This window comes from Populus nigra, chromosome 9 (genome assembly GCF_951802175.1).
Source record: "Populus nigra chromosome 9, ddPopNigr1.1, whole genome shotgun sequence".
Lineage (NCBI taxonomy): Eukaryota > Viridiplantae > Streptophyta > Magnoliopsida > Malpighiales > Salicaceae > Populus > Populus nigra.
This window is the reverse complement of record NC_084860.1, coordinates 14,654,618-14,679,734: the sequence shown is the minus strand read 5'-3', so window position 1 is coordinate 14,679,734 and position 25,117 is coordinate 14,654,618. Positions and strand designations below refer to the sequence as shown.

At 29.9% G+C, this 25,117-nt stretch overlaps 1 protein-coding gene across 1 annotated transcript; it reads left to right on the top strand.

Moving 5' to 3' along the window:
- The first annotated feature begins 6,213 nt into the window (after positions 1-6,213).
- Positions 6,214-17,307, top strand: LOC133703703 (G-type lectin S-receptor-like serine/threonine-protein kinase At4g27290). Its single transcript, XM_062128309.1, has 7 exons — positions 6,214-7,565; positions 10,411-10,575; positions 10,833-10,987; positions 15,756-15,966; positions 16,060-16,297; positions 16,414-16,564; positions 16,661-17,307. The coding sequence occupies exons 1-7, from the start codon at positions 6,242-6,244 to the stop codon at positions 16,964-16,966; spliced, it is 2,550 nt and encodes an 849-aa protein (XP_061984293.1). The 5' UTR covers positions 6,214-6,241; the 3' UTR covers positions 16,967-17,307.
- The last annotated feature ends 7,810 nt before the right edge of the window (positions 17,308-25,117 follow it).

Sequence of the window (25,117 nt, the reverse complement as noted above, 5' to 3'; positions counted from 1 at the left end):
AGACGATGTGCCATATGCCCACTATTCATATTCTTTTTTGGCAGTCTTGGTTTAATCGAGTTGACTTCTTTAAATGAATAAATGTGAAGCTACAGACTTTCAAATTGAACGAGGTTGGATCAAATGAAAGGTATGCTTACCCTCTATCAAGTTCAGGTAGTCTTCGACAACATTGACGTTGGAGTAACTCTGAAGAGGCCTCGAAAGTTATCAACTCAATCAGCTATGACTGTGACATCCATTTTGTAAAACCACTAGATTTTTCAAATGTTCATGCCTCAAATCTAAATATATAAAAAACAAGAAAATAGAAAATAAATCAAAAACTCATCAAAAGAAATAAAAAAAAGTTGGAAACATTGGAAATATATATATATATATATATATATATATATATATATATATATATATATATATATATGGAGTGGTGAAGGCCTCTTGAATTTGGAAATTCAAAATTATATGTTTAAGGACTCAATTGGAATTTTACAAGGTTTAATTGAATTTATTGAGAGCTTAATTGCAAGAAGCATGTGTTTTAGTTTAATCGGGGTCAAATTGAAGAAAATTAGAAATTTATTGATCAATTAAAGGTCAAAATTCACATATAGGTATCCAATGACCAAATTGAAAAACGAACTGAACTTTAGAGATTGACATTGGTTTAGTCAGGGGTAAAATTGCATGAAATTAAAAGTTTGAAGGAAATTACGAGTGCAATTAAAAGAAATCAAAAGATAAGAGACTCAATTGAATTTTGACCAAATCCCAAATTAAAAACCTAATTTCTTGGTGGTTAACCTAGACGACATATCGTCTGATTCATGTTCAAAATGCACTGTTTGGAATAGAGGGCAAACGATGTGCCATATGCCCACTATTCATATTCTTTTTTGGCAGTCTTGGGTTAATCGAGTTGACTTCTTTAAATGAATAAATGTGAAGCTACAGACTTTCAAATTGAACGAGGTTGGATCAAATGAAAGGTATGCTTCCCCACTATCAAGTTTAGGTAGTCTTCGACAACATTGATGTTGGAGTAACTCTGAAGAGGCCTCGAAAGTTATCAACTAAATCAGCTATGACTGTGACATCCATTTTGTAAAACCACTAGATTTTTCAAATGTTCATGCCTCAAATCTTCTCAGTGGGTTCCTATCGAGGGTTGAACACCTTTTTCTCAAGATCAGAAGGCTAAAAAAACAACTCCCTAGCCTCTAAGCGTAGTTAAACCACCAAAAACTTCAAAATTAAGTTTGTTGTGAAACTACCATTGCAAAACCAACAAAATATAGAGATTCCAACTGTTAAAATTTATCCAAAACCCTTTTATTTTGATCAAAAGGTCAAGCATTGATCAATCATGATTAATCCTTGATTGAATCCATCAAAAAACCCTAGCAAAAGCCTATAAATACCTATTGAAATCCAAAGAAAAGAGAGAAGAAAGAGGAGAAAAAAATATATTCTTTGAGTTCATTAGTAATCAAGTTTATTGCTTGGCGTCTAATAGCTAAAAGAATAATTTAAAAATTGAGCAAAATATTAGATTTTTAAATGAAGAAGAGAAATAATTATTTTAGATTTGGGATGGTATAATCCTCCACTAACCTAGTAAATGATGTCCACGAGGCACACCTCTAGCTTGTTTTACATGTTTAATGATGTTTTTGAACTTATTTTAAAATTATGTTGTTTTGAGTTTTCATTTTGATTAATGCATAAAAATGTTGTTTTTTTATTTTTTAATCTTGCTTTGAGTTGGTTGTTAATGTTGGTGGATATTTGGATGATTGTTGTTTTTATTACATAAGATAGATTTGAAATCTGTCAAATATGGTAGTAGGGTTGTTAATGTTTTTTCTGGGTTTTTAATACATATTCTAGGCTCTTTGGTTTTGTCCAAATCCTTTTAAGTGTCAAAATATCAATTTTGAACTTTAAAATGGTTGAATATGCATGCTGTTAGTTTTGACAGTTTTGAAAATTAAAACATCATGCATGATTTTGATAGTTTGGTGTTGTTTGTTGTTTGTTTTAGCTCAAACAAGTGTAACTATAGTAGTATGGTTTATGTGAATAAAAAAGCATGGTTTAGGGCTTGGTATGCACATTTCTGGGTTGGCAGCTTGTTTTTCATTTTCTAAGTTTTCTGGGCAGTGTTCTTAGGAAGAACATTATCTTGGCTCTATGATTTGGACCAGTTTTGATTTAATTATTTGCACTAGAAATTTTTAATAACTTGATTAATCAATGATCTAAGGTAAGTTTGCATCAATAACTATTTTTTCTGAGTTTTAATTATAAGGTTTTGTTTTTGCATCAAAACTTATTTTCATCAAATCATAATTATTGATTGATAATTGTTGATGTTTGATGCTTGATTATTGTTTAGCAATTGATTTCCAGCATGCCTATGTCTTTTGCTTGTTCATATTTAGTCTGGATCTCGATTTATGTTGCTCAACATGTTTTTGATGTTCTTCATTTGTTCTTTGTGTTCTTAGTTTTTTCTTGGTTTTGATCTAAATGTTTTAGGTTTTTGTGTTTTTGGCAAGCTTGATTCATTTTAAGTTTTGATTTTTGTTTTGGTTTTTTTTTTGGGTCAAACTTGTGTTTTTAGTTCAATTTATGGTCGAACCAAATACTTTGAGTTAATCTAATCAGGTCAAATTCGGGTCATTTGGGTAAGCCTTTTTTGGTTTTCAACTTTTTCTATAAAGGATTTTTTTGCTTAAGGAAGTGTTCAACAAATATTCTCGTAGGCCTATTTTGACAGTTATCCAAAAAAATAGGTTTTTATTTCCAAACAAAGCCTTAAAAATATTAATAATAAAAATATATATATTTTTTAAATAAATAAAAATTTTCCATGTATATAGCCAAAAATCCTAAAAAAATGTTGGAGCATGTCTTAAAATTAAGAAAAAATTTCAAAAAAAATATGTTTTCATGTTTAGAAATACAAAAAGTATTGCATGAATTTTACAACCAATTTGGAGAATTTCAAAGGATTTTGATCTACATTTCAAAAAAAAATATAAAAAAACTCATTTTTGGTAAAATATTTTATTCAATTTTAATATAAAGATAAAAAACCTATAATAGGGTTAATATTCAAAAGATTATTATGGATAATAATTTATTATTATTCACTTTTAATATAAGGATAAAAAACTTGTATGGAGATTAATATCAAAAATATTATTGAGAGTAATACAATTTATTCACCTATAAAATTATAAGGAATTTTATCTTAAATATTATTTGGAATGACGTAATAGCCAAAAATTCCAAGTTTGTTTGAAAGAAAGCTCAAAGATAATTGAAAATATTCCAACATGTGTCTCGTGGTACAAGTGTCATAGAAATTTGAAATACCAAAGGAAAATATAAAATTTCAATAATAACCAAATCTCTTTGGGTTTCTAACTTCAGTTCCTTAACGACACATAAGTTGTGAATGAGTTTGCTTTCTTTTGATATCTTTTTATGTTAGGATCTTTTAGACCAAGTTTTTGATTTAGAAAACCAAAGTTTGTTCATCATAGCAAATCCTCCATAGTAGGGTAATATAATTTAGAACACCTTCATACTATAGTAACCACTAAGAAAGAAAAACGATACAACTTGCCTTAGGAAAGACATACTAGGAGTGATAATACATTTCCTTTACGTAACGAGTCCTTTACTTAGAATCTCTAAAGACATCTAGGGTTTCTAGTAACTATAATATTATGTGGTAACTCTTTATCCAACCAAAAACCTTTTAACCTGCTTAAGACGGGTCACCGCAAGTTGCGCTCTCGCAAAAAGCACGATATTTTTAATGAATTGATATAAAATATAAAAAACAAATCTAAAATAACTCATTTTAACATATTTTCAAGAAAAAAAAATTTATAAAGCACATTGCAACACAATTCTAAACACACACTAAATCTTAAATTTTTACAAATTGAGATCATCTCATATTTTAATAAATATGATAAATTATGTTAATGAAAATCCGGTCATTGATTGGTTGAGTATTAATTATAATAATTTTATTCTTAATAATTATTTGATGGTTATGAGTTTTTTTTAATTGAAAATTATTATATTAAAAAAAATTAAGAATCAATGACTTGGATTTTAACAATGGTATCTATCATTTTTTTTTAATATATTTTATACATGCTCTACAAAATTGATATTAAAGTGAAAAGCAAAACCATATAGGAAAATCATTGTATATATACCTTTGTTTACTATGGATTGTAATAGTGAATTAATGATTTTGTCCTTGAAAAACCCTCACTTGAGAACCTTTTTAGGGGTAAAATAGTCTTTTTCTTTAATTCATTTGTCATTTCTAAATTGTTAAGGGGTGTCATAGTCTTTTAATTAATCTTTTGCATAGTTAAATGACTTTCTTACCCTTAATAACAAATAATCAGTTAACTATGGTTTAATGTCTCTTTTGGCCTTTCATATTGTTTTGCTACAGTTTGATTATTCTATTACCCTTAGATTTTATTTTTTAAAGCTTGATTGAAGGGGCTAATTTGTAATTGCAATATATATTTTTTTTAATATTAATGCTTGAGTCCTGAGGGTAGGGTGGTGTTTTCAAAAAATAAAAATCAAAAGCTATTAACGAGTGTGTCGTATGCGTCAGCATGTCAGCCACTCTGCCGCCTTTGGGCTGCACATGCGACTACATACAGTGGTCAAAAATTTAATTCTGTCATGTCATTTTATTCTTCTCAACCTCCTCTTCATCCCTATATAACGTGTGTACTCGTCGGACCTCTGACATATCGCCAACATCCTATTTTCTCTCTCTTTACTCCTAAAAATATGTGTCTGACCCTCCACATTTTCATATCAGCCATTCAAGTTTTTTTTCTTTTGTTTTTATCCCTGATTGTTTTTATATCTATTTGTTTTGTTTTAATTCATTTCTCAAGTCTTTTTTTTTAATTGCATCCTCCTTTAATTTTTTCTATCAGATTTGGTCCTCAATTTTTTTATTTTTTTAAAAATTAAGATAGTTTTTGAATTTGTTTTCTTTTTCAATTCCACCCCTTCATTTTTTTTCTCCTTTCATATTTGATGCTCATTCCCTTTTTTTTTTCTCTATTTTCTTCTTTGATTATTTTTTTTAATTTGAGATATTTTTTTTATCATTTATCATTAAGTTGGTTGACAACTGAGATTTTTAATTGAACCCGGGTTTTCAGTTTCAAGGGTTGTGAATTTAGAAAATTAACCTAGGTCTAAAAGAGTTGTTGGGATCAATTAGTATGGGTTTAAACAGTTAATTTGTTGTTTTTTTTCATTTTGACTTTCATACTCATCCTCCTTCAATTATTGTGGATTAGCCATTTTATAATTGATCAAAGTTACTGTTGTTGTTTAAATTTTAGTTTTTGCAAAGTTAAATTGTTATAATGCCTATAAATGCAAAACAACACTTAAATTGGGTTTAAGGGTTTTTTTTTGAAGAAAAAATTAACTTATAAAGCTTGACTTCTAATGATTAATCATCATCTCGAGGGCAATTTGGTATTTTACTTAATGTTGATAATAATTAAAAAAAATTTCCTGATTTCATCAATAAGTGTCTAATTGGTTGGGAAATAGACTTCATGAATGGTTTTTTTTGTTTTGCTTTGTTTAGGGTTATCACAGTCTTAAACAATTTTTTTATTATATAATTAAGTAAAAATTATTTTTAAAAAAAAATACTAAACCTAGTTAAATTCATGAACCGAGTCACGTGTGATCCGGGTTATCTAATATGTCATCGTCTTAATACTTTTAAAAAAATCTTCTTGATTTTTTTAAAAATTAATCTATATTTTCTCTAGTCATCTAAATTTTCTTTAAACTCATTAAATCAATTAATTCACGTCAAGTTATCTCTTATACAGGGACACTTGATAAAAATCCAAGTCAAAGAGTTTCAAGACTTACTTATTTGCGCGAGTTTAATAACACTAGAAAAACAAAAATCCCTACACTCAATGTGTTTTTTTTACATTTAAAAAAATTAGTCTAGCTGGCGTAAGAGCGGAAACCATTGTACTAGTAAATGACTGTAAGGAAAGCAATCTCAGTTTCTCACTTATGTCATAATCATCCAAATAAAAATAAATAAATAAAGCATTTGAATACCATAATAAAACAATATGTCACATAATATAATATCATGGAGGAGTACTTGGCTACTGACCAAGTCTCCATTACACATTTAATGGCATTGCCTGTTAGTCTCAAACTAAAAGAAATTCTGCTCGAAACAGAGATGAAAAGCCTTCGCCTCGGCCTTACCCTTCTTTTCTGCTTATGTTTCTCTTCTTCTTTCACAAAATCCTTGGCAGCAGACACCATAGCTACAAACCAAAACATCACTGATGGGGAGACCATTGTATCAAGTGGTGGAAACTATGGAATGGGGTTTTTCAGCCTTGGAAATTCCACACAACGATACTTGGGAATATGGTACAACAGGATATCTAAAGGAAGAGTTGTTTGGGTTGCCAACAGAGAAAAACCAATCACTGATAAATCCGGAGTTTTCAAGGTCGATGAAAGGGGAATCCTCATGCTTTACAATCAGAACAGCAGTGTTATTTGGTCTTCCAACATATCAAGGCAAGCTCGAAACCCTGTTGCGCAGCTTTTGGAAACAGGAAATCTTGCTGTCAGAAATCTAGATGATCCAAGCCCGGAAAACTTCTTGTGGCAAAGTTTCCACCATCCGGGGAATACATTTCTACCAGGAATGAAAGTTGGACGCATAGCTTCAGGCTTGGATGTGATCATATCGTCGTGGAAGAGCACAGACGATCCTTCTCCAGGTGATTATACTTTTGAGGTAGACCCCATGCGTTTAGAGTTGGTTGTCAATCATAATTCAAATTTGAAGGCTCGTTCAGGGCCATGGAATGGCATCGGGTTTAGTGGTCTGCCTTATTTGAAACCAGATCCAATTTATAACTATACCTTTGTTTTTAATGACAAGGAGGCATACTTCACTTTTGATCTGTATAATATTTCTGTTATTACAACATTGGTTTTGTCTGAAGAAGGTATCATGAATCGGCTTACTTGGATTGATCGAACTAATAGTTGGATTGTGTACGCGAGCGCACCCGCGGACAACTGCGATAATTATAATTTATGTGGTGCTTATGGAAGGTGTAACATTGGCACTTCTCCTGCATGCAGTTGTTTGGACAGATTCAGGCCGGGAAACCAAGAACAGTGGCAAAGGGCAGATTGGTCTGGTGGATGTGTTCGAAGGATGCCATTGGATTGCAAGAATGGAGATGGATTCATCAAGTATTCCAACGTTAAAGTGCCTCAAGCGAATAATTGGATGGTTAATATAAGCATGACCACGGAAGAATGCAGGACGGAATGCTTGAAGAATTGTTCTTGCATGGCTTATGCCAATTCAGATGTAATAGCAAAAAGTGGATGCTTTCTCTGGTTTGATGAACACCTGATTGATATCAGACAGTATACAGATGATGGGCAGGATCTTTACATTAGGATGGCTTCCTCTGAAGCAGGTAAGTACACATTTTTGGCTTGGTATCTAAGAACATATTGCTCTGCATAAATATTTTGAAGAAAAATTCTGGAATTTTCAGTTTTATCTTGTTCACGAATTTTTTTTCTTTTAAAAAAATAACAAAAAGAACCAGCCGCCTAACTTGAACAGTTATTGAATTTGAATCCAATATGGATGTGTTGTTTTCTAGACAGGAGACAAAGAAACGTCTATTTTTAACTTCGTCGAAGTTGAGATTTTGGCATCAACTTGTTAATCTCTGTTCACATTACAAAAAAGACTAAATGGCCTCAATGATTCACAATAGCATGTCAGGAGATTTATTGTAAATTCAAGAAGTGTAATTATAGCTTTGCTCTTCATTGCTCTTAACAATGGTCTTGGTATTTAGGGTAAAATTGTATTTTTATAGGATCCAAATATCATTTGAGAATTTAGCAGGGGTAAAGATGTCGTTCACATTTATAATGCATGATAAAAATACTCTTTTGCCCTTGAAATCTGATAAAAAAAAGTCTTCTGCTAAGGGTTTTTTTCGTCTTTTTCTTTTAGTTTGCATTGTGAAATAACATTTATATCCTTGGGTGCTTAGAAAAACTGGTATTGCAGGGAAGAGTTTATTTATCTTTGCATTACTTTTATATAGTAAAATTACGTTGTTGAGCTTTTACTTTCCGGATTTAAAGAGTACCTTGTGAAGGCGTTGTAGTCTTTGCACCATGGCTCTTTTTTTTTAATGGCATGCCTTTGGGTCTTTTTTTTGTAATTTTCCTTATTAAAATATTAATGAATCGATAAAATATGTTGATGCTTCTCATGCACACGTCAGAGTCCTCCGTGCTATTTCAGAGGCACGTGTGGCCAATTACGGTGACAAAAAAAAATGATTGTCATCTTATCTGATGCGCAAGGATGTGCTCCACGGCGAGCGGTGATTCGGTGGCAAAGAGGTTTTTCCTCTTGCCCTTCGTTTTTCTCTCTTGGATCTTGATTTTTATGTCAGGTCTTGAAAAATTTTGTTTTGTCCTTCATTTTATATTTGTTTTGGGTTTAGTCATCACTCTTTTGATTTCTATTTGCTTTAATTTTAATGCTTCTTGAAGTTTTTTTTTCAATTTCATCCCTCTCTGCATTTAATTTAATTTGTTTTTTTGTTTACAATCTGCTCCTCATTCTTTTGCTTGTTGTTTTTTCATTCTTTTCATTTTTTTTATTTTATCCTTTAGAATTTTAATTTATTTTTTTTCAAATTTTGGTCCTCATTTTTTTCATTACTCTTTTTCTATGCTTTTTTTCATTTATTTTGTTTTCAATTTAGTCTTTAATTAGTTTCTTTCAATTATTTTTTGTGTAAGATTTGATCCTCATTGTTTATTTTTTTAATTTTTTATAATTCAGGATTTTGCTTTGTGATTATTTCTACCTTTTATAAGGTTGTCTCATTCCCATGACCCGGTTCACTAGTTTCAATGATTTATCTTATTTAAGTTTGGTAATTTTTTAAATCATTTTTAAATTTTCTTTTCTTTTTTATCATTTGATATTGAATTATTGGGCTATGAGCTTTGTGATTTGTTCAGCTTTTTTTTTTTGTGAGATTATCCCCATTTTATATCTTGGGTCGTAAGTTGGTTGGGTTAAGTTTCTTAGTTTAATCTGGGTGTAGAATTTAACACTTTACAGATTTAAGAGATTGCCTCTGATTTATGAAGTTAACACGAACATGGGTTTTCGTGGTTTTTTTGCTTTTTTAAAGCATTTTTTTCCATCCTTTACCATTCTGTTATTTTATTATTATTATTTTCTTTCATGAGATTTTTATGGTCAATTTTAAAATAACATGGGTCGCCTGACTTTTATTTTTTTGACTTTGTTAAATTTAGATTTTCTAAAAGAATTTTGTTTTTGAATTGAATTGAATTAATTGATTTTATCATCCAACATTTAATTTTTTAGGTGTTGAGCCCGAGTCAAGAATTTAATGGATTATGGGTTTGAGAATTTAACCTGAGTTTACAAGGTTTACATTGTTTTGATATTTTTTCTCCAATGAAAAATATGGTTGGCCCTATTTTGGTTTTTTATTAAATTTATTGATTGCATCCCCGATATTTAATTTGAGACAATGTTTGAAGGAATTTTGATTTTTAAAATTAGTATTCTTTGTTTATTTACTTTTTTTCTATTTAGTTATAGTATTTTTTGTTTATTTACCGTTTTTTTTATTTAGGTGTCCTAGTATTATGTCTCAAGTCATAGACTCAACAGATTCACTAGGTTTGGCTCAATCATTTTTTTCATTGATCATAATCTTGGATTTTGTTCTTATTAAAAAATATATGCATTGTCTCGATATCTTTTATGTGATAAAAAAATGATAGGTCTGTAACGTTGCGCAAGCCACCTATCAAATAATGATTATCTGCTTGATTCTGCTCGCGAGTTTTGACAACCTTGTTTTTGTTGGTGTTTTGTTTTTTAGTAATTTTTTTTCATTGATTTTTTTTTTCGATTTCATCCTTTTATATTTTTATTCTAAGGGATTAGAAATTATTATTATTTTTAGCTCTTTTTTTGCGGTGTCGAGTCATGAATTTTTTTTGTTAATAAAGTGCGGGTCCTTTATCTAGTCTCTCCTATTTGCTTTCGTACTCACATGTGCCAACTTTGAAGTGCCAACACACCGTGCAAAAAGCAAGAGTCAACCATCCATATGCACAGTCAATTGTGTTCAAATGTCATCTTGACAATGAAATTAAAAATATGTTCAAGTGTCACTGTCTGCCTTCAGGTGGAAGTATTTCTCCAAATTAATTACTGAGTAATGGCTATTTTTCTTGTAGCTGCTGCAAATCAAGGTCAAGGGGGCTCCAAAAGGAATAACAAAGTTGCTGTTATATTGGGCTCAGTATTGGCACCATTGCTCGTCGTATGCCTGGGCATATGTTTGCTCATACGGAAGAAAAAGATGGAGCAAAACAAATATAATAGCAGTCATGGGAGGTCAAGTAAGTAACATTTACCCTTAAATCAATTCTCTGATTTTGTTTTCTGTGGGAATGTTTATTTTGGACCATGATTAAATATGGAAACTCGCGATACTGAAAATGCAAGTAACTATGAGAAGAAGGCTTGTTTCAGTTCATATTTGACCCTCTATAGTATTTTATAGTCATGAGTGAGATGCATGAGGTTATAACTTGTAGGATTAGAAAGAAGATTGCAACTACATTGTTTTGTTCATACACTCTTTACCATTTCACAGGGAAGGAGCAGATTCCAGAAGATAACTTCACAATACCTTACCAGGAGGAGGATCTTGATCTACCACACTATGACTTGAATACATTAGCTATTGCTACCAATGGCTTCTCATTCAGCAATTTGCTTGGGGAGGGTGGATTTGGACCGGTTTATAAGGTAACACATTGAGCTTTTGACACAACACATAACGAAGATAAAACTACGGTTCTCAAACTCTAAGATTACAAATTTAACTATAGAGAAATTTAGAGAAAATTATCTGGTATTTTTATTGAATCTGAATAATTGTCTAGATTCTCTAATAGAATAATAATTGAATTAAAACTTTCATATCATATGCTTTCGTGTTTCTTTGTGGACTTATCATCAAGTTTGGCCATGACAATTTGGTCCATAAATTCCTATGATAATTACTACGACAATCTCCCCCACTTAAGAAAAACTCATCCTCGAGTTAACTTCAGTATTTGGAAAGTACTTGTAAAGCTTAGCAATATTGAAGGTAATGAATATGCTCATGCTATTTGGAAGATCAATAACATAAGCCTTATCACTAATTATCTTCAGCACCTTATACGTACCATACTTCTTCTCATCTTCTGGTTATTATAGGTGTTTACTGTCAAAGAACCATCTCATCCTAATAGCTTAAGCTGTTATGTGAGGTTCTAGGATATGATTTATATTATTCTCTAACACATCCCTTTAAGTGAAAGCCCTTTGGGCTTGAAACTTGCACAGACCCACATTACCTTGTGCTTAATTTTTATCAAATAAATGGGGATGATGAGATTCGAACTCATGACCGCTTGGTCATCAAGGCTCTGATACCATGTCAAAGAATCATCTCAACCTAATAGCTTAAGCTGTTAGGTGAGGTTCCAGGATATGCTTTATATTATTCTCTAACACCTACTAGGAACCTCTCCTTGTGTAGGAAATCATTCTTATGTCTCCTTCTTGAAATGATTTAACTTTCATATGCTTGTCTCTTGCGTGTTTATTTTTATAGTTATTTCTTAAAGTTTTCTTCTAACCTTTTAATGCACAACTTTCACTTGTTCAACCAAATTCTCCGATGACTTGCTAATCCCATCAGCTTTAGGCACTGAATTTAGATTGAGTACATGATTTGAAGGCTACATGTACACAATCTCAAATGGTGCTTTGCCAATAACACTATGCTTGAAACTGTTGTAAGAAAATTTTGCCTAAACCAAGGCAACACCCCACTGTTTAGGCTTGTCTTTATAAATGCAACGAATTAGATTGCCTAAAATTTTGTTGAGAGACTTTGTTTGGCCATCAGTTTGTAGATAAGTAGTACTACTAAACTTCAAAGAGGAATTAAACATCTTCCACAAGGTTAGCCAAAAATGACTAAATAACCTATTATCTATATCACACGTGATGGAGTTTGGAACATCATGTAACCTCACTATCTCTTTGAAAAATATCCTAGTCACACTAATAGAATTCATAGTCTTCTTGTAATGTATAAAATGGACCATTTTTAATATTTGTCTACAATAACAAAAGCAAAATCAATACCATGTTGGGCTCGTGGGAGACCTAGCATAAAATCCATGGAAATATCTTTTTATATATGTTCTGGTATAGGTAGAGGCATGTATAAACCAATGTTTTAGGATTTCCCTTTAGTTGTTTGAAAAGTAAAACAATGTTGAACAAATCCATTTGCATCATGTTTGAGTTGAGGCCAATAAATCTTATCCTTCAAAGTTGACATTGTTTTGTTTGTTTCCTCATGACCCTTTAATCTGCTACTATGCAAGTCTTGAATTAGTTTCTCAAGTAGGGATGTGTGAGGGGGACACAATCAATTACCTTTCATCAAGTAACCATTATGTATATGGAAATTTTCATTAACTTGACCATTATAACATTTTTTTCCATATCTCTTGAAAATCAGCATCTTCAACATGCAACTCCTTCGAACACTCAAAACCTAAAATATCTCTATAAAAAATGCAACTCACCTACTGAATACATTAACCACTTTGTTTTGAACTCCAACTCTATGCTTTAGAATGAAAGTAAACCTTTAAAGGAATGTAATTTGTTTAGTTATCATATCCGTATTAATATTATTTTGACTATTTAAAGACTTAAAAGCTTGATGATCTGAATATTAGATAAAATATTTATTAATCAATTAATGCTCCTAAATTTTCAAATCCTTTACAACATTATAGAATTTTTATCATAGGAAGTCCAATTTAATTTTCATTCAACTTCCCACTGAAAAAAAGCTATAGGATGTTTGTCTTGAGAAAAAACTCCTTTAATACCCATTTCATGAGCATTACTTTCAACCTACTATCATTATTCAAATAAGGGTTCTCCTTTATTAAGGTAAAATTTTGTTCTTTTTCCTCATCCCGCTTAAAATTCCCCTTCTTCAAACATTTGGTGATCAACACTATAATGCTACTAAAATTTTGATTAAATATCATATAGAAAATAACTAATCCATGAAAACTTTGCACATCATTGATTGTCTTGGGTTTGGGCTAATCATGAATTTCCCCCTCTTTCTCCTAATCAACTTCAAATCCATCACCTCATCCTACAAAACCCAAGAATAACAATTTACTAGTCACAAAGCTACACTTCTTCAAACTCATATACAATTTGTTTTTCAGCAACACCTATAGGACACTCCTTAAGTGCTCAATATGATTTATTTCATTGTAACTAGACATAAGGATATCATCAAAATAAATCATAATAAATTTATTTATGAAAGGTTGCAAAACCTGATTCATCAGTATTATGAATGTGTTTGGTGCATTTATTAACCTAAATGATATGACTAACCACTCATACAACTCATTCTATCTTGAAAGTCATTTACCACTCATCATCTAGTTAAATCTAAATCTGATGGTACATACTCCTTAAGTAAATCTTTCAAAACTTGTTGCACCATACAACTGATCTAGTATATCATCCAATCGTGGAATTAAAAACTTGTATCTCATAGTGATTTTGTTAATAGTGCGACTATCAATACATATATACCAACCACCATTATTCTTTAATGTCAGTAAAGTAGGGATAACAAATGGACTTAAGCTCTCTTGAATCAACCATTTCTTCAATATTTTTTATATTTTCTTCATCAAGATCTTCCTCTCTTTTGGGCTCATCATATATTGAGGCAAATTTAAAAGACTAACCATGTTATCAAATCAATCAAGTGTTATATATCATATGTAAAAGGTAACTCATCTAGTAGCTTATATGAAATAACTTCCTGAAACTTCTGTAATAAAGACTTAACAACTTTAGGGACCTTTACTACCTTGTCAACTTCTTTAAACAACAAAAAAAACTTCACAATTAAAGCATTTACTTCATTTATCTTCTTCAAATCTGTTTTAATTTCTTACAAAGACTACGTAATAGTAATAAAGAATGCCTCTCCTCTAGCCTTTTAGGCTTTTAGTTAAGAACTTCCCTTTAAAGGCATCAAAGTAAAATTGATCCCATCTTTTACAAACCTTTAGATGTTTTCCCATCTTCTATGCCATATATTCATATCATATTGTGGCCTAGCAAACAACAAGTTATAAGCGTTTCTATTAACTACTTCACCATAAACTTCATCAGTATACTTGCCTATGAAAAAAAAACTTTACATCTTTCAATTACTGTTATGTTTGGTACCTCTTTAATCGAACCTATAATGTAAGGTTCAGGATGTTTCTCAATTTACAAACTCAATTCAATAGTTATTTCCCTACTAATAACACTCTCTTAACTATTGTTATCAATTATAAGGTTAAAAACATATTGGTTTTATCATGCATCTAGTATGAAAAAGCTTATGTTGTTTTGTCTCATTATTAATTTTTGGTGCCAACAACAAACATCTAACCATATAGGCTTGACCATCATCATCCTCATATTCACCTTCCTCATTAGGTTCATAACACCTACGAATATAATTTTGTACCTTGTCTACATGTTTTATCCTTGCATTCAACCATGTTCATAAGCCTCTTTTAAGGATAAACATTGGATTTATGGCCTTCCTAATTGCATCTTTAACACTTTATGGAAGGTGACTTGGCATATGAATTATCTCTCTTCTAGTTATCCCTATTAGGAATTGCTTATGGCCTATTTTTATCATAGTCAAAGCTTGCATTAGCTTGATTGGATTGGTTATTTATTGTCTGTGATAACATACCTTTCTTATAAGTTGTAAATCAATGCTCAATGGTAAGAACCCTCATTTGATATTCAAATCTCGTATTAGTTCCCTCCTATATCAACATCTTTATCATTAGACCCATATTTTATGCATTTGTAATATTCTAACAAGATTTGAAGCCCAATTTTATCTCTAATTGTAGATTTCAACTCCTCTACATATCTAACAACTTATTGTTAGTGAACATGATTTATAGTCAATCAGTTGGTTACACATAGCATTGATTTTATTAATGTAAAATATATTTATTATTAATAAAGGTTTTCTTATCTTTAATATTCAATTATATTTGATAAATAAATCTAATATTTGATTAATGCATTCAAAGTAAAGATAATATGTGGAATAAAAATGTTTTACATAGGATATTACAAAGTTGTTATAATTATAAGATTTCTATTGTATTACAACATTATTTCTAAATGTTCATTGTCTATGTTCTATTAAGACTAGATATTAATTAAAGTTGTTGAGACTGATATATATTATGTTTTTTTTATGAATGAAAATAGTTGCTTTCATAAACTAAGGTATAAGGAATACCTAGAACTAATATGCAGGGGTTTGTCACATGATATGAACATTGAACTAACATGCAATTGAGGTCCACATTCAATGTTATAACGTATTAGCATAAAAAATCATTTTAATAACTTATTTTTATATTTTTATATTTGGCAGGGTGTGTTTAAATATGGCCAAGAAGTAGCTGTGAAGAGGCTTTCCAAGGAATCCAGACAAGGTCTTGATGAGTTCATGAATGAAGTTAAATGCATCGCGCAACTTCAGCACCGAAACCTTGTAAAGCTGCTAGGATATTGCGTTCAACTAGATGAGAAGATTTTGATATATGAATACATGCCCAAGAAAAGTCTGGACTTCTACATAAATGGTAAGAACCTGTTAAATTGATAAACTTTTATTAGGTGATTAATTATATGGATTATATATTGGATTAAAATGAGCATATTTATGCAATGGACAGATAAAAAGCAAAGCAAGGCCCTGGATTGGACTCAGAGGTTTCATATCATCAATGGCATATCAAGAGGACTACTTTATCTTCATCAAGACTCCAGACTAAGAATCATTCATCGAGACCTTAAACCGAGCAACATTTTGCTAGATGAAGAGATGAATCCTAAAATCTCAGACTTTGGCATGGCTAGAAGTTTCGGAGGGAATGAAACAGAAGCAAATACAAAGAGAGTAGTTGGAACATAGTAAGAAATTGATATTCTTTTTCTTCATTTCTTTATTTCGAGAAGAAAATAAAATGTTTAGAATTACCTTCATATATTGCTTGAAATTCATTGATCAATTTGCTGATATTGTGCAGTGGTTATATGTCGCCAGAGTATGCGATTGACGGTCTATTCTCGATAAAATCCGATGTGTTTAGCTTTGGTGTCTTGGTGTTAGAGATTGTAAGTGGGAAAAGAAATAGGGGATTTCATCATCCAGGACATCAACTCAACCTTCTTGGTCATGTAAGGGCTAAGTGATCTCTTTTTTTTCTCCCCTAATCTCTTTTATTAGCTATGTTAAAACAAGTGTATTAACAAAATGTGTCTTAAAATATCCAGGCATGGAAACTGTTCAAAGAGGGAAGAGCTTTGGAGCTGGTCGATGATTTAATAGTGGAAACCTGTAATCAAAATGAAGTGACGAGGTCAATCCATATTGGTCTGTTATGTGTTCAACATTCCCCAGCAGATAGGCCAAGTATGTCAACAGTGGTACTAATGCTGGGTGGTGAGGGGACACTGGCTCAACCAAACGAGCCTGGTTTTTACACAGAAAGAAAGTTGATTGATGCAAGTTCTTCATCAAGCAAGCAAGAATCTTGCTCTGTCAATGAAGTTACTGTCACATTAATTGATGCTAGATAAGAGGAAATTCATGTCAAGTTTAGACATTCTGAAGAGCTTTGAATGTTTTGGGGGTGGGAACATGGCCATGGTTGGCTTTCGGCAGTAAAATGTATTTCTATCCTTTCACGTTTCAAGGATAAAGTTTTGAGGAATTCGAAGAGAAAGGATAAATTACATTTGATTGTAAAAATATGATCGAGAAGTCAGGTTTTTTTTTTTTTTTAACAAGAGTGTAATTGTCATCAAAGGTGTTCCGTTGCGTGTATTATTATTATTAACAAAATCTAATTCCAGAGGGGAAAATATTGTTCATTAACAAAAAAAATAAAAATTAAAGGATGAGAGGATTTTATTGTTCCTTTTCTCGTATAATTCTATTTATTTTAAAAAAAACATTCTTTGGTTTTTTTTAACCTATATTTTTCATTTCAATTTTAATTCAATTTTTTAATATTTGTTTTATTAAAGATTAAGATTTATAAGTATTCTCAATTTACTTTTTACGAGATTATCCTAAACTTATGATCTAGACCGTAGGTTTGACAGGTTAACTCTAATTTTTTTTTTAATTAAATGTTTTTCCTCCTAGTTTCATCCTTAAACATTGGATTAATTGAGAATTAAGTTTTGTGATTTATTTTAATTTGTTCTCTATAAAGTTATTCTCATCTCATGACTCGGGTTATAAGTTTGACGAATTATTTTTTGTGCCATTTTTTTCATCGATGTTTTTTTTTCAATTTCATATTTCAAAACTGGGTTGATTGAAAATTGAATTTTATGATTTATTTTCTATTGGATTATCTTAATTTCATGACCTAAATCGCAGGTTTGGCATGTTAAACCCAGTTTACTCGGGTTATTTTTTAGGTCATTTTTTTAATTGATTTTCTTTTTTAGTTTAATCCTTTAACAATAAGTTTATTAAAAATTTATTTTTGTAATTTGTTTTTATTTTTTTATATGGGGTTATCATGATCCCATAACTTGGTCGATGATTGATAGGTTACCCTGTGTTGACCCGAATCGATCAAATATGTTGTTGTCTCAATGTTTGTTAAATAAAATCTCATCTTAAATATTTATTTTGAGTCAAATATGCTTTATAATTTACTATGTGTTTGATTTTATTCTTCAATATTGGAATGATTAAGGATTGGGGTTCATGATTTTTTTATTTACTTTCTATAAAGTTATCTTAATCTAATTATCTAAGTCATGAGTTTGGTAGAGTAACTTAGGTTGACATAAGTTGTTTTTTTTTCCTCTTTTTAATTTGATTTTTCTCAATTTTATCATTTAACATTGGGTTAGTTAGAGAATAAGTTTCATAATTTGTTTCAATTTTCTTTCTATAGAGATGTCATGATGTCATGACCCGAGCTGTTATTTGACTAGTTAATGCAGGTTAAATTAGATTAATCCAATATGTTGTCATCTTAATATTTTTTTAAAAAATATCATCTTGATTTTTTTAGTCATACTAAGTTTTTATTTGTAACAGTCCAACTGTACGACTCAATCAATGTTAAAAGATCCCAACATATCCTCTTTATTTGAGGGCAATTTTTTTTTTCAAAAATTCAGCAGAGTTTCGTTTGCATTTAGGACATCCCAAGTTATCGACTACTATCAATTTACTCAATCAACTCATCATCACAAGGTCCAATAATTTCAGACCTTATATCAAACCTCATAATTCCACACAATATATATATATATATATATATATATATATATATATATATATATATATATATATATATATATATATCTTACGAGTAAGTTTAATATGAACATAGTCCAAACATCATATCATAAAATTTAAAAGAAAAGGAATACTAACATGCAAAGAAAGTATTTACAACATAATAAGTGTACTTAAATATTTTAAAATGGTTAATTACAAGATAACTAAAATACTACATGCTGAGCTAAACTTTTATAAATACATCAAGGTTTGCACAAAAGTATACTACATAAACACGTTAATTCCCTTTTGTTGAAGTTAAATATTTACATAAGCTTCACAAAATAGAGCCCTAAACTAATGATCTTCTTGGATATTTGATGGACTCGTTACATAAATAGACATACCATTATGTTGATATATATATATATGCTCCTGTAATGAATACAAATGAAGTATTAATTTTCTATCGGATCTATAAGAATTCTAACAGAGAACTTATATTTTGCTTGTAAATCATTTAAACCCAATTAACACTAATTTGTATATTCTTAATTTGAATACTCTTATTTACTTGCATGAACTAGGTGACCTTGCAAAGTCTGATCTTGTAATCACGGATGCCATTAGCTGAAGCTAATCTTGCAAATCATGTCCCAGCAATCCTATCACGGATGCCATAAGCCGAAACTAATCTTGCAAATCATCTCCCGGCAATCTTATCACAGATATCATTAGCCAAAGTTAATATCTTGTATTTATGCTAGACTTTATTTACATTGAACACGACATTTATTGTAATTGCATTCATCAGAAGAATTTTAAATTGTATAAGTGCAAATAGAAGGAAAATCACGCACCTACTTCGCCTGTCTCGCGACCTTCCCTAACAGAAGATCCAATCATGGTTGCTCCTCTTGAATCATAAGGAAGTTTTTGGTTATGATTCCTTCAAGCCGACATTATAGAGAATTCATATTCATCCATTACTCATATGTTACTTTCTATACATGTTCATTTCATTATAATAACATACACACATATATCATGCATATTTTCAGAGTTAATATATCAATGTGCAAGTGTTCGTATGACTCAATTCTTTTTATATTCTTATATATAAAGTATTCATATGAAAGTCTATCATTATTGTCTAGACATTGAACTGTTACTGTCCAATTTTCAACTGTTATTGTCCAATTTTTCAACTATTATTGTCCAACTTTGAACTATTATTGTTCAATTTTCAACTGTTATTGTCCAACTTTGAACTATTACTGTCCAATTTTCAACTGTCACTATCTAAACACTCGTCAGATTTTTAACTATATCTAAAGTTCTAAAACTCCATTTTAAGTGAGATTGATCTCGTTAGAAAATTAAGACACGAGACTACAAGTTCTCTGAAGGGAGGAGAACCCAGTTTTGCCTCTAAAATAGTCAACATTGCTCATTAACTAATTAGTCCTACTACCCTACATAATCAGTCACAACTTAGTCTCAGCTGGGAACCCATAACTGGAGTTCTACATCTCAAAATTGAGGAAGACCAGTTTCCTTAGTTAGCTAACATTCAAATCTACAATTCCTATGAGGAACCTGATCCTAATTTCCTCATCCTCCTACCTGAAATCTCACCGAAAGTCAGGAGACAAGTCTGTCCAAATTTTTCTCCCCCTCCCCTTCACACAATACTTTTATAAACTACATACCACACACATGAATTAACTTAATCTCAACAATAAGCACTTTTTCTCCAATTTATGTCTAAGAACCCTGACCTATAATTCAATATCAAGGCATCAATTCTTTATCGAATTTAAAAATAAATTTTTTAAAGATCATGTTTAGAATACTTTACCCGATACAAATTAAGATTTTGATCTTCAACCAGTTGAAGATTTTCAACTCCCTCCTTTCTTTTCTTCTTGTTCAATTTCTTGGTAATCATTTGCTCTCAAGTGTTTATCCCATCTATAAGCTCTTAATCTTTGATAGGTTCTTGAAATTTTAGTGTTTCTCTCTTGATTTCTCAAGAATGGGTATAAAACTCCATATCTTCTCTCCTTATGATTCCTACAAATTTTTGGTGAGGAAAGAGTATTTATACTCTATATTCTCTCTAATTTGCATTTAGGCCCCCCTTTTCCTTTAAGTGTATTATTCTCTTCAATTAAATTCAACCCTCAACAGTACCGGGTTTATTATAATGTCTCAAATTATTTCGTCCGGAAATTTATTTTTTAAAATTTTTGAATTTCTATTTTTATTTTACCACATGCATGAATTTCTTCACTTTTATTTATTTATTTTTTTTCTCGGGGTTTCCATTATTAACCATTTAAGTTGCCTTTGAACCTGCTAAGTTAACTGAATCACATCAAGACAACCCCTCACAATTATTTTCTATTAAAAACATGTTAGCTATATTTGAATATTTTTTTTAAGTTAAAAAAATTAATTTAACCCACCGAATAGCGTGTGCCAATATAAATGAAATTTTGATTTTGATGCAACTTATTCTTTATTACTTGGTAATTAGCTAAACCTATTCTTATATGGTTATTTTAGTTCTCAATTATTCTTATATTCGTGCAACAGGTAAAATTTTAAGTTAACTTTCAATGCAACAGAACAAAGCACTTATATTATGAATGTGTTTTTGGGTACTATGAGTTTTTTTTAATTAGAAAACAAAAGGATGTTGTTTATGCTTAATAAAATAAATTTAAAAAATAAATGAAATGATAAATTAAAAAAGAGGTATTAATGTTAATTAAATAATAACACAAGAAGTTAATATTTCTAGTAAAATAAAAGATAAATAAAAATGTAAATGTTTTACACTAACTGTCTATTTTATTTTATATATTTTCATTTATTTTATGTTTGAAGTTAATTTTTAATTAAATATTGGTTGATTTTGACGGGAATAGGTTAGTAGAGGGAAGACTCTACTGTAGCGGAATCCCCAACCACTTAAATATTTACTCATAAATTTTTATTATATATTTTTGTGGATGTTGGTGCTCCGATTCCATGATTTTTTATTTTTACTTTACTTTTATTATAAATTACATTGATAGATTATATTCTTCCTTGTTTTTTTTTTAATAAAATTTTAGAGTTTTTTTTTACATAATGAAATGGTATTGAAAGTTGTTTTTTAATTATTAAAATCAAAGTTTATTTGAAAGAAAAAAATAAAAATTAGAGTTACCAAAATTCTAAATAATTATTTTAATATATTTTAAAATAAATTATTAAAAAAAACAATTATAAAAACACTCCGATGTTATAAGGATTCGGCGGTTTGTTAAAGCCAAATATTTGGGCTATGCGACTCCTGGGCATGGTTCAAGTGGTATGCCAGCCAGCCAGCCAGCGTACTGATGGATCATGCCAGCCTAGTCCAGCCTATGCTCATTAGTCATTTTACACGTCTATTTACACATTAATTTGTAGCCAATGCAGCGGCAATTATGACTTTTTTATGTGATGATCGCACTTGTAGTTTACCCATTTTTTTAATTCTTTCTTGATTACGTGATTTTTTCTATATATTTTTCATTGATTTTAAACCCGGTCCGTTGCTGTCCTGATTAAAGATCTAGATTCTGAATTTTGATCCAATTATTCGGGATAATTTTTTAAAAAATTAAAATGATATCATTTAAGTTAAAAATAAATCAATGAATTGTAACCAAGTTTTTTATTGGATCTTGTCAGGTCATCAGGTTAACCCGCTAGATCAATAGAGTCATACCAGATTTTTTCTTTTCCTGTTTTTTCTTCAACCCGGCACGGTTCCAGCTCCAAGTCCTGGATCGATCTACCGGGTCGAGTCAGGTTTTAAAACTGATATTTTTTCTCTATTCAATACTTGATTTTTCCTCGAAACATTATGAAGGAAAATCCCATTAATTTCCAAATGCGGATTTTGACGGTGAGCTTGAAAATATGCCATTTTTTTCCTGGCTGTTAAATATGTTTCTTCCTGGTTTGCTAAATATGTCTGATAACATGAATTTTGAAGAAATTATCAAATATTTTTCTTTTATTTCCATTGTAAAGTCAACAGCACTTCTAAACAAAAAAAAAAGGAGAAAAATGAAAATCACTATTGACTCTAGTGGTGACATTTTAATAATGAATTTACGGAAAATACTACCACACTAGATTTTCTTCAAAAAGCAATGGGAGCCGAATGACATTATACTGACATAGAACTGTTCATGTAATATGTGTTGAGTTGTGAGTTAAATATTTTTATTTTTTATAAAAATAAATTATATGTAGGTTTTTTTAATCTATTTTTATAGTTTAAAAAATCTAAGCTCAAATAAAAGATTTTATGTATATATGTAATTAAATTAGTCGAGAACTATATATACGAATAAATAAATAAAAAACAATTAACGATACCTAAAAATAAAATTTAAAAAATCAAGAGACTGATATATATATCAAGATCTTTCATATTAGAAAAAAATATTTGCCCGATTGTGTTTGTTAAATTTATTTATTAAATTTTTTTTTATTTAAGTAAACAATAATAGAAATAGAAACATAAATTAAATTGATTGAATAAAAAAATAGAGAAAAAACATCATGCAAGACTGCACAGATTAGAATTATTATCTGAAAATAAAAAATATATTTTAAAAAATAAATTTCATCCATACAAAAGATTAAAAAAAATTATAAATGAATCAAAAAAATTCTTCAAATTTAAATGCATAACTAAAAAACTAATCATTCTTTAAAAGAAGTTGTCTAAACAAAATGAAAGAGAGAAGGAATACTAATTAAATATAAAACCATAAAAAATGAATCATTAATTTAAAAAAAAATAGAAGAAAAAAAAAAGCAAAGGCAAGGCTTTACTAGCCTTAGCTTGCCTACCTAGCCCATTTTGTCAAGACTTGTGTAATTGAGCCCTTAAATATTTTTGTTTGCAACAGGGACGAACGACATGTTATCTGTCTCAAAATTTTTAAAAAACAAATCAGACATTGTATCATCTGACTTGCCCAGATTCCAACTATTGTGATGACTGAAAAATTAGGGCTTAAGATTTTTTACCCAAAAACCCGTTTTCAACACATTTTTTACCCAAAACACCTATAAAACATCATAGGCATAATGATAAATCTATCTATAGCTTCAAAAAATTACTCAAAAAAACTGAAATCAACCTGAATTTAGATTTGTTTTTTCATGAACTTTAAAGGTACAAAAACACCTAATATGAATTCTTCTCAACAACTAGAATCATTTGACATAAATATAGTCCGTTTTGGTGGTCTAAATCGGTGTTAACGATACTTTTCTCTCTCTATCGTCAACATCCATAGATCTTCCTCTCTCATCTCTCAATCAGGAACTAAAAAATAACAAAAATAAATTTTTGTACCAAAATTGAATTGTAAAAAAATTTGTGGTACTGAAATTGTATATTTTGCGTGGTTTTTAAAGTTTAAAAACCAATGTTTGATGCTTTTTTTTATTTTTGCCCCTCTTATTTCAATTCCACATTTTCAAAAGAAAAAAAATTAATTAGTCTTCAATTAGGATTAAATTGTTAGAAAAAAAATTTGAATACCAAATTAAATAAATATAAAATTTTGCATAACCCATATACAATAATGCAAGAGAGAATCCTTGCATAGTGAAAAACCCACGTCTTTATTGGTGGCAGAAGAATATAATGTCAAATTATTAACCCTAAGAACAAATGGGCCGGCGAAAAGACTTGCTTCTTCTTCTTGTTTATTTTTTTTTTTCTTTTTCTTGACTGAAAACGCATATTTCTTCCTCGTATAGGGAGCAAAATTATTAGTCATACACGATTGACATGAGTAACATCAAGACTATAAATATAATAACAATTTATCAACTTAAGGAATAAGTTGAATGGTTGTTTTTTTTTTATATATATATATTTTCCAAATTTATTCTATAAATATATTAAGTTGAAATGAAAAATATGCTTTTAAAATCATCTGTGAAAAATAATCTTGGATTGATATACAAACTAATATAAAAATAACTTAATGATTAATAAATTAAAACAAATTATTAATTGCAAAGTGGGTTGGCCACCAGCTTCTTACCAAATTTTGTGCACTTTGAAGCAGATGCTGATATTGTTCATACGCCAATGTTAGAAGTTAGGTCGTTCTAGCTTCTTCTTCTTCTTCTTCTATAAAGTTGGTCATCCCAACCATATAGTTGGTTTAAATAAGTTGATTTGAAATCTTAAATCATATTTTGAAATCAAATTAGAAAAATAATTGATTTAACCGATGATTCAATCAAAATTAATCATTAATCTGATTATTAAACCGAGTCATTGCTTAATGATGTAAATTAAGAGCCCCAAGTAAAAAAAAAAAAAAAAAACTTAATAATATTCCATCATAAATCCAATAAAATTTAAATTTTAGATCTAAAATCTACCTAGATTTTAGGCTGTA

Excerpts from the sequence above, each read along its gene's own strand:
- LOC133703703 (XM_062128309.1), top strand. The coding sequence starts at position 6,242 with ATGGCATTGCCTGTTAGTCTCAAACTAAAAGAAATTCTGCTCGAAACA. Across the intron at positions 10,988-15,755 it reads GATTTGGACCGGTTTATAAG|GGTGTGTTTAAATATGGCCA; the intron begins GTAACACATTGA and ends TATATTTGGCAG. Across the intron at positions 16,298-16,413 it reads AAGAGAGTAGTTGGAACATA|TGGTTATATGTCGCCAGAGT; the intron begins GTAAGAAATTGA and ends GATATTGTGCAG.